The sequence below is a fragment of the Macaca nemestrina genome, chromosome 3, assembly GCF_043159975.1.
Source record: "Macaca nemestrina isolate mMacNem1 chromosome 3, mMacNem.hap1, whole genome shotgun sequence".
Classification (NCBI taxonomy): domain Eukaryota; kingdom Metazoa; phylum Chordata; class Mammalia; order Primates; family Cercopithecidae; genus Macaca; species Macaca nemestrina.
Window position 1 is genome coordinate 132,990,093 of NC_092127.1, and position 10,929 is coordinate 133,001,021.

At 36.1% G+C, this 10,929-nt stretch overlaps 2 protein-coding genes across 2 annotated transcripts in view; both read left to right on the plus strand.

The window, feature by feature from the left end:
* The first annotated feature begins 344 nt into the window (after positions 1-344).
* On the plus strand, positions 345-6,923 carry LOC105477341 (submaxillary gland androgen-regulated protein 3A). Its single transcript, XM_011733813.2, has 3 exons — positions 345-469; positions 1,730-1,797; positions 6,266-6,923. Exons 2-3 carry the CDS (start codon positions 1,744-1,746, stop codon positions 6,695-6,697), a joined length of 486 nt encoding a protein of 161 aa, XP_011732115.1. The 5' UTR covers positions 345-469; positions 1,730-1,743; the 3' UTR covers positions 6,698-6,923.
* Positions 6,924-9,784: 2,861 nt separating this feature from the next.
* The window catches only part of LOC105477342 (submaxillary gland androgen regulated protein 3B), a 50,969-nt gene continuing 49,824 nt past the window's right edge, over positions 9,785-10,929 (plus strand). The window contains exon 1 of the mRNA XM_071093473.1: positions 9,785-9,872. Coding sequence (XP_070949574.1) covers positions 9,869-9,872 — 4 coding nt within the window. The 5' untranslated portion in view covers positions 9,785-9,868. The remainder of the gene's footprint in view (positions 9,873-10,929) is intronic.

A 10,929-nucleotide genomic window follows, 5' to 3' on the forward strand; every position in this document is an offset into this window, starting at 1 on the left:
GAAAATACAAAAGATTGCCTATTAAATAAAATAGAAAATACAAAATATGGCCCATTAAAATTGCTTGGCATAGAAAAAGCTGGTGCTTTTTCTTTAAAATAAAGAGGAAATGGTGATCCACAGGCCCCAGATTGTTTCCCTGAAGAGAGAGGACATTATTTGTTGTATCTGTTTCCCCAGGAAACAACAAATATTGAATGGGTCAATGCTTTTCAGAAATGAGACCCAAAAATGCAGAATAAGACTGCCAAATTGGCAAGAACAACTTTCCTATCTTTGTTTGAAGAGCATCAACCCAGAAGTTATTTTATTTCCAAGTATCCTTTCTCTTACTGCCAACAGAAATCTTTTGCACTATATAAGAACTGAAGTTTCTTGTCTCTTTTCATCTTTATTTTCTGTCTTTCAACTGGCAAGAGTCATTTTGACCAGCAGGTTAATCAACTCTAAGACAGATCCTCGCACAAAGGTATGTACCTGGAAATATTAACTGCAGAATTTTCCTCAGACTTTTCATGATCTTTTTATAGGACATTCATTACCACCAAAAACATAAGCACCTTCACCTTATGTAAAATTGTAAGTCATTAAACATATCAAATTTTGAAAAATTAGGTTATTCACATGTCAGAGTAAAGGTTTCATGTTGGGCATTGGGGACAATTAGTCCATCCAAGTACACAATTGACTTTTCCCCTTGATGTTCCTTAAAGTTCTTAAAACTTCATAATGATAGATTATTCTCAGATGCACTTTAAAAGAGGGAATTGTTCTACAGTATATTTTTATTATTAGTTTTTCTTTTGTTTTTCAAACTTCTCGTAAGAATGGATCATGGGAAAAGTAATCCTTAAGAGAATATCCACACCCACATACAATTGAATATCCAGTGAAATTTTGTCCATATGATTCTTTCAAAATTTGCATTGCTCAGATAACACACTCAACCTATGTGCAGAGTTGACTGTCAGGAAGCCATTTGTACAATGGTGCATGGAGTTACTTTCCCAGAATTCAAGCTACCATGTACTTGAAATATTTTGCAAATTTTGAGCCAACGGAGAATAAAATACCTAGATTCCTCCATGTTCTCTGACTTGGTCTTTGATCTACCATATATGGATTTTTGGAAGGACTTTGAGACCACACATCACAGAGTAAATTAATTTAGTGGAATGTTGTTAAAACTAGGAGGTATATAATATGATTCTCTTTTTCTTACGCTACGTCAAACAGAGTGATTTCTTTCTTTTCCTTATTTTTGAGATACCCCAAGGAATTAAATTGATAACACATGATTTAGTTAATATGTTAATATTGCAAACCCAAGTCTATAGAAATCTATAAAACAATATACTTGCTATTTAAATATACAAAAGTGTTCAAATGTAAATAATTGTACATTTCAAAGTAGTTACCTCTAAAGGCAAAAACCTCATTTATAAAAGCTTCTATTCTTCAAATCATTTATGAATAACTCTTTGGCATTATCTCCAATATCAGCTTACAAGTCAAAAATAAAAACTAGTTCCACTGTTTTGAAGTCAAATTTTATAAGCCTACTAATGTTGCCCCACTGTGATAATGAATCCAACATAATGTTAGGCAAATTCCTAAAAATGCTACAGTAGTATATCTGTATTACATTATATCCATGTGTTGAGACATTTTAAATAGTAATTTGTAATAAAAAAAAATCATACTGATCACCTATTGTGCTTACTTTCAGAGGCAACCGAAAGGATGAAATCACTGACTCTAATCTTGGGCCTTTGGGCTCTTGCAGCGTGTTTCACAGTAAGTATCATTAATCACGATCACACATCTTTATACTTTCCTCCTTAACCATTACTTCAGATTTCTTTTTACATTAATGATGTTACCTTTTCTTATATATTAGTAACTATTAAGCATTGATGAAACACTGTTCTAGTGCTTAAATTTAAATTTAAAATCTAATTTAATTTAAATAGCCGCATATATCTGATGGCTGCCATAATGGATAGCTCAAATCTATAATATCACACTGCATTAAACAGATAAATATAAATGTATGTTTCCATACTCTAGCAATTACACAGTAGGTAAAACTCTGTAAAATGAGATAAAGTAGTTGTTCCTAACATGGAGTCACCTAACTCACTTATTAAAAAGATAGTATTAAAGTCCTCATCCAAGCCTGAATAAGAGTACCCCATAATGGGACCTGGGAAGATGCATTTAGGAGAATCTTTGCATGCTACATTTTGAGGAAATAATAAACATTTATAGTAACACCTACCATTTATTAAAAACTAGGTTAAGGAAAACTATGCTCATTGCCCTTAACCTAGTGTTTCAGAATTTTTTAATGCATATTTTTAAAAGTAATAGAATGATACTCAGTTTCAACAGAGGGGTCAATTAATTCCAGTGTTACAAAGAGGATATTAATTCCAGAGTAACTTCTCCCAAAGTACCATAAAAATCTATTATATCAAATGGGAAAATATGAAAGCTGATTTTTTAGAAGACTATGACTTCCACAAAGCAGGCAACATAAAATTATATCATTCTCAAACATGAAACATAAAATAGTACCTCTTTCTTCTACTTTGAAAAGCTTGAATAAAAGCAGGACATTCTGAGATGACTGAAGCTTTCTGACTTTGGCCATGTTCCTGCATGCATTATGGCTAGACATAATTTTTGATAAGCCAATAAAACGTATTGACATCCATTAAAGGTCATGTCTTAATGACTTCATCATAAATTAGATTTTCAATATTTTCATGTCCTCAGAATATGTGAAAAACATTTTATTCAGGCTTTTATTATACAAATAACTTTTTAACAAGATAAATTAGAAAAATAGAGAGCTTTCCAATAATATAAGTAGTTTAAATAGCAATGAGCCTTTTTTCAGCTGATATGACTAATGATGATTAATAATTACTGAAAATTGGAAATGTGAAGGGTAGCATGTCCTTTGCATATATATATTTGTAGGCGGGGTAAGTCATCATATTCAGCCTGTCGACTTTTGAGTGTTTTCTCTGTTATAAGTAATTTTCCAAATGCATTACATACATTATCTCTTTTAATCCTCAAAGCAAGTCTCACTATTTTTAATCTCATTAAAATACAAATAAGTTTAGATTCAAAGTATGCAAAGTATGCTTGTCTTAGCGGGATTATTGCTGAACTGAATAATGTAGGAGATTAACATTCATTATAACCCTTTGGGAGGGGAGTGTTTCTTCCTAGTATAGTATTTTCATCATTTTCATCATTTTACTTTAGCCATTTGTGGAAAGGGAGCTAATCATTGTGATTGGGTTAAGAGATCAGGAAAAGAATCGATATTTACTATGAAGATTTTTCATTACATAATATTTAGATCAACATCAGTATATCTTTAGGAAAAAGTCCTTTCAGCTAATTTTTAATTGTCTCAACAATAAAAATGTGTGAAATATTTTCCATACTAAGGATTTGTTTTCTTGACAATAAAAAATCAAATCCTGAACTTCCACATACCCTGACTAGTCCTTGGATTGGCAGTCCTTGGGTCAAACACCCTCCATAATACCATGAACTATCACTAGCTAGAGAAGACGAACACGAGGCTGGTCCCACAGAAGTGCCTTGGAATTTTTTGTTTGTTTGTTTCATTGGTGATACGAATAAAACTTTTACTGGCATGTTAAGGGCAGAAGCCAGGTTTAAGAGCAAATGAGAAGTGAGAAGTGGGGTTGGCAAATTTAGAATACCCTTTCATAGAGCTTTGCTTTGCAGGAAAGACGTGAAAAGAAAGTCACAGCAACAAGGTACTGGTGGTTGAAACTGAATCTTTTATAAACGGAGAAATATCAATTGATATTTATTTCTCAAATGATGTCTTCAACCTCTCTGTACATGTTAGGTGAAAGGGGCAAGATTAGAATCAAGAGGTCAAATCAACGGGCCATTATAGAAATTCGGGTAAAAGTAAATGACAGATTAGAATGAAAGCAAGAAAGATGATAAGAAGTGGTTAGATTTAGAATTCAGGAAGTGGGATGAAGAGCTGATAGGATAGGGAGAAAAAAATTGAGTTGACCATAAATGATAGTGTTCTTCTGAAGAAAATGAGCTAGCTAAATGGCAGATATTACAGTTGCAGAAAGTAAAAGAAAAGAACTGACAGAGCCAGGTCCCTTGGAAAACAATTATAAAGAAAAAGAAACTATCTAGCTATCACTGACTCCATGGTTCTGTGACCAGTAAATCAGGGAAGTTCATTTCTAATTGCCTGAAATATCTTGGTGAAGCAGGAGAAAAGCCACTTTGGTGGGGGTAGATGAGAGCTCAGGATGAGGTGGAGAATGTTGATAAAACTGGCATCAACTTGGAAAATTACAGGCCTCTGGGGAAGTGGGAAGGGATAATCTGAGATAAGACACTCAAAAAAGGATTTCAGGCAGCACTGAAGGATACTAACTTTCTGAGGGTACAGTGCTGGTGACATCCTCTAGCATTGTTAAGAACCTGGCATTAGGAATCCAGGACAGGGATGCTTTACTGTAATACTAAAGTTTAGGATTAGCAAGGGTAATGGCCAAATAGGTGAAGGGACTGAGAACCACAGGAAGTGAATGTAGTTTTGTGTCCAAAAAAAGCATCTGATCCAAGCAACCTGGACTTCTTGCCGTCAGTAGAGTGGAACTTCATTCCTACCCCAGAGCATTTGCGTATTTTCCTTCTATTTGGCATGCTCCCTCCTTACTTTATATTCTTTAACCCTCTTTTCAAATGACTCCTTCCCACAGAGACAATCCTTTATCGTTTTCCTATCCAGAACTGATCACTTTAAATCCCTAATGTATTTGTTCCTTGCACTACTTTTCAGTTATTTTTGAATTTTTTAATGGAGATGGGGTCTTGTCCAGGTTGGTCTTGAACTGCTGGCCTAAAGCTATCCACCTACCTCAGCCTCCCAAAGTGCTGGGATTACAGGCATGAGCCACCACGCCCAGCCTCAGCTATTTTCATTTCTAAAAATTGTACTCTATGTAAACCAGACCTGAGATAAACACCACCCTAGGCACTTTACAAGTGATATTTCACAACAAATGTGACAACAACTGCAGGAGGTGAGTACTTTTATGAACATCATTTTCCTGATGAGAAAAAAAGGCTCAAAAAGAATTCCACACTCACTCTATCTCCATGTGCCAGAAGGAGAGCTCAAACACTGACATGAAACCCCAGACACTCATTCCACTCATTTCACTTCCCTTCAGATCACATTTACCCCTCCTTGTATTGTAATTACTCAGCCTGTAGAGTCATAGAATAGATGTTTGTATCCCTGGCAACTTGCCAGGTTGACATTCATGACATGAATGAACCAGCTCCTTCATAAGCTCATTGCACGAAATAGTTGCTCACATGTGTTTCACAATTAATGTGCAAAGCCCGGAACAAGCCTGAACCCTTGAATTAGACATAAAAAGACATGTTTTTCTCATGCTGCAAAGGCATTTATTTCCATTTGGAATTTGGAATGACAGACTTCACTATAGGCCAAGGATAAGATTTTTGTTCATTATCTATTTTTTTAAGTCAATACTATCCCAGCTTTCATTGAGAGCCTAGGTATTCAGAGGGCAAAAGAGAAACATTTTTCTTTGATATAGACGTTCAGACATCATAACTTAGATACATTTAACACTTTTCTATTGCTCAATAACAAATTACCACTAATTAGTAGCCTTTAAAAACTCATTATTATCTCAGTTTCTTTGGCCATAACTCTGAGCTTGGCTTAGGTGGCTTCTCTGCTCACAGTCTCACAAGGCTGAAAAGGTGTGTCCACTGCTGTATTTTTTTTTTCTTCTTCAGCTCAGTGTCCTTTTTTTAAGCTTGTATGGTCATTGGTAGGATTCAGTCCCTTGGTTGTTGGACTGACGCCCCTACTTTTTTGCTGCCTATGAGCCCGGGGCCACTCTCAGCTCCTGTAGCCGGTCTACCATGTACTTCCACGTAGCCCTCCCCACAACACGGCATCTTGATTCAAAGCCCAGAGAAAAGCATTTGCTGCAGCTTCAAATCTCTCTGATTTCTTCAGACATTGCAGAACCTGTTTTAAAAGGGCTCATCTGATAAGGTCAGGCCAGTATGTGCCAGCAGAGAGTAGAAATCTTGGGGCCATCTCAGAGTTCTGCCTATCATAGAAAGCATTCATTCTTATATTTAACTGCGAAATATCTGATTTAAAAGTATTTACTACTTTTTTCCACAGCCTGGTGAGAGTCAAAGAGGCCTCGGGGGACCATATCCACCTGAACCACTGTCTCCTTCTCCTCCTCCATCACCTTTTCCATTTGGACCAGGATTTGTTCCACCACCCCATCCTCCACCCTATGGTCCATGGAGAATTCCACTACCCCCTCCTCTACTCTATGGTCCAGGGAGAATTCCACCACCTCCTTCTCTACCCTATGGTCCAGGGAGATTTCCACCATCTCCTCCTCTACCCTATGGTCCAGGGAGATTTCCACCACGCCTTTCTCCACCCTATGGTCCAGGGAGAATTCAACCACTCTCTCTTCCTTCCCCTTATGGCCCAGGTTATCCACAGCCACCTTCCCAACCAAGACCCTATCCACCTGGACCTCCATTTTCCCCTGTAATTTCTCCAACTGATCCTGACCTCCCTAATCCTGCACCCTAAATACAGAATACAACTGCAACAGGTGCCACCACCACTGCAAAAGACAACACTACCCTCATAACCACTGCTTCTACTCTCCAAAAATAAGAATTTCAACACTACTTCCAAGAGACTTTTAGATAAAATGGCTTTCATTTTTGAATGAGAATAAACATTTCCAAAGCATTGCATTTGGGGAGAAATATCTTAGAAATTGTGAAACAATCCCCATGAACCTTTATATCAGTAGAGAAAAATAAAGAATTGAGCAACAATATGAAGTATCCACTGTTATCAGAGCCACTAGTTTATCCCCCATTTATGTCACCTAAATGAATATTAGTGCTACCAGAGCCTGGCCATGTCCCATGAGGCCAAAAAAGTAAATTAAGGAAAAATGCAATAAGACACTTGGACTTGAAGCTTAGAGTTACGAAGTTAGAAGAGTAGGCAACAGGATGCCCTCTTCAGTATGGCAACCCATCATACAATTACAAAGCCCAAAATAAGATGTTAATAGATACTAAAATGAAAGAATCTTAGCCGTCACCATAGCTCGCCCTATAAAAATTCCTGAGTACCATCTGATCACTGCTTATAAATAGTTGCAGAGAAGAAACGCCATTCTAGCAAATCTAAATATCTGAGATGTGAATCACAAGTCTTAGAATTTGATATGAAAAAATTATTTTCTAAGCTAAGATAGAGATAGGAGATGGTTTCAGATAGCAATAAGAAGCAGCTAATCACTGAGATTTCCAAGTTTCTACTGCATCTATTTGTTGATATTTGAATCAGAAGTATTATGATATGACTATTTAGGAAATGGCCTCATAATGTCATGAGAGTTTTATCTTTCCATGTTTGACTTTTTCCTTCAGGACACTTAACTTCCCACAGTGCCATCAAACACTTATAAATTAAAACTTCTCAAGACACCTAAAGTAAGCCCACAATTTTTATTTGTGTTTAATGCTTTCCTTTTTTTTTTTTTTTTCTTTCCATGGAAAGGGTCTCACTCCCATCACCTAGGCTGAAGTACAGTGATGCAATCACAACTCCCTGTAGCCATGACTTCCTGAGCTCAGGAAATTCCACCTTAGCTTCCTAACTGGGACTACAGATGCACATCACCACTCCTGGTTAATTCTTTTGTAATTTTAGCAGAGATGGGGTTTTGCTACATTTCCAGGCTTCTCTTTCACTTTTGAGAACCTACCAGGATACAGGGACTGTTTTAGTAGCACAATAACAGCAATATTGAAGGTAGTCAAAGTAACTGTCTTCATGGAGCTTATATCTAGTGAGATATTTTTTAAAAAGTAAACACATGTCAATAAAATGTAAGACGTGAGAGTGTTTTGAAAAGTAATGAACAATGCATAGGAAGACACTAAGTAGTGGTGACTGACCATTTTATATAAGATAATAATGGAGAAACTCTGATGAAGTGATATTTGAGGAATGACTTGAAGAATATTAAAAAGCAAGGTACTAAATGATCTAGAGAAAAAGTGTTCAAGGCAACCATGTAAAGATCTAAAGCAGCAATAAATTTTGTGTACAAGAAGAGTCAACAAAAGTTAATGTGGTTCACACTCAAAAAAGAGGAGAGTGGAAGGAGATGATATGAAGAAGGCAGAGAAAAAACACATCATAAAGGGGTTTGGATTTTGAACTTTATTCTACATGTCATGGGAAGTCATTGTAGCTTTAAAGGAAGAAATAACATTATGTGATTAACATATTCAAAACTTCATCACTCTGGCTGCTCTATGGATAAAAAACTGTTAGAAGAGCAAGACTGCTTAATACCTAGGTGATATGTTGATAGATGCAGCAAACAACATGGCACACATTTACTTATGTAACAAATCTGCACATCCTTCACATGTATCCCGGAACTTCAAATAAAATAAAAAGAGCAAGAGTGGTGGCTATTTCAGGAGTCCTGATGAGAGAAGAGGTGGCTTAGACTAGGGAAAGATCAACGGAGATGAAGCAAAGTAGTCAGTCGCAGTATACAGCTGAAAAAATATCCAGAAATCTTTGATGAAATACAGAATCTTGGGTTTTAGGAAATATACATAATCTAGAAGTAACTCTGATAATTTTGGCCTAAACAACTGTGTCAATAATGGTGTCATTTAGTAAGTTAAAAAATGGGAAAAGATAAGGGTATAAAGATTTAGAATATCATAAATTCTGCATTGGCCATGTTAAGGTTGAGTTTTCCATTTAACTTCTGTCATACCATGTTATCACCAACTTAGAAGCACAAAATAACAAATTATCTCACTAATCTATAGAAAGAAGTTTTTCTAATAGTATAGCTCAAAGAGTTCCTCTGCTTAGAGTCTGGCAAGGCTACAATCAAGGTTTTAATAGGGCTGCATGCCTTTTTGCAGACTCTAGGGAAAAATCTGTTTTGAGGCTCATTTATCTCTCCTATGTATGTCTTCTTCCTGACCCTTGTTTGGTCGCATCTCTCTGAATCTAGCCAGAAAAAAAAATCATCTGTTTTTAAGATAAATTTCCTTTCCTTGATTATTCAATAAAAGACAGACTAGAGTAGATATGAAGTTTAATGCTTTGTTGTAAAAATTGGGGGCAATTCAATTGCTGGTAATGACAATGTCTAAGGTATTACTATGAAAAAGGCTGGGATAAAATAAAACAATGCTGGCTTTTCAAATCCAAATGTTGGGAGTAAGCAAGTCAAGGAATTAGGAGGCTGTGGGTTGGATGAATCATTTACAGGGATGTTGAAGTCACCAAATGTGATGAATAAAGGGAGAAGACAGTGACCAAAGTGGTAAAGTCTTAAAAACATCAAGTAGTGACCGAGCAGGAAGAAATTACTTCAATACAGAAGAGTAATGGGGAGGCATAGTTTTGTTGAAGGTCTTCAAAGTTGGAATGATGGAAAAGAGATGAGGTTTAGAAATAGCAATGAAGGCAAGGTCATCTACCTGACCTTGGTGTTGCTACGTCCATATTATTTGTAACTGGAAGTGATGGGTGACATCACAGTAGACTATAACTCTCAAAAGGCTCTCGTTATGACATAAATATTACAAAGCAGTGCTATCAGTAAATGAAATAAGGAGTACCTAAACAGAAACAAGTTGCTATGAATTACTCAGCAAGATCCTGTGCACTTAGCTGATATGTGGTAATGGGGTGAGAAGAATGGGTATGTGTGATTCTTCTTAATATTGCTATTTCACCCTGATTCAAGATGTAATTGTATTTTTATTTGCAACATATCTGAGCCTCTAATTTGCATATTTATAAATATAAGTGACCTATGCTTTTGCTCCCAAGCCCTGTGGAACAGAGTATGGAGAAAACCCAACCACCTCCACCAAGTACTCTAGTGTACACATTGTGTACTTGAGATACAGACAAGGTTTGAGTTTTGCAATATATTACTGCAAACACACAGAAAAGAAACTGAGAATATAGAGGATCCTGCTGATGAATTTTCATGAGTTTGAGAGAACAGAGTTGATGTTTGTAGAACAGCCCTCTGAGGATGACAGTCTGAATATAGGTGGATGATCTTAGAGACATGAAATCTTAGAGAAAGAAGATGAAGAAGTGTAAGACACAAGATTAGTCCTGATGGCCTCTTAGAGAAAAGTGAGTAATACATTTTAATTACATCTTCTTTCTTGGGATCATTCCCTCAGGATGAGAGGGTCTTAACAAAAGCACCCAGAGCTCAAAAAGCCTCTATTTCAATGTTTCCTTAATTTGTTTAACATTATTTACTGACCTCCATGTGCCATGAACCACAATAGTTACCCGAAATAAATAAGTAATCAAAATTAAAATCTTTGCCATCCTGGAACTTAAAGAAATCAAGGGGGAGAAGGTTGTGTTTTTTCCGTCAACCCTGTGAAAAACCTGTATCTATTCAAGTTCACCTTGATATTATTTGACTGGCAAAAGCTGAAATTACCTATATTTTTGCTTTAACAGTTTTGGTGACTGCAGAGGAAGAAATATGTGATTATAATTCCATCTTTAGACAAACCCACTTCTCAAAGGTGTCCTGAAATTCATGAAAAATGTACATAATTAAAACTATAATATCACCAAAAAGAGGATACAAGGAACACCAATCTATAACCAGCTGGAAAAAAAAACATTATTTTTTAAATAATGCATAATTCTAAGTGTCTACATTTCCCTTGGAATGCATCACAAGTTTCACATAGGTCATGTGTAAATATCACAACAATGAG

Bases quoted from the DNA above. Each gene is read 5' to 3' on its own strand.
- LOC105477341 (XM_011733813.2), top strand. From the start codon at position 1,744: ATGAAATCACTGACTCTAATCTTGGGCCTTTGGGCTCTTGCAGCGTGT. The intron at 1,798-6,265 runs GTAAGTATCATT...TTTTTTCCACAG, and splicing joins CTCTTGCAGCGTGTTTCACA to CCTGGTGAGAGTCAAAGAGG.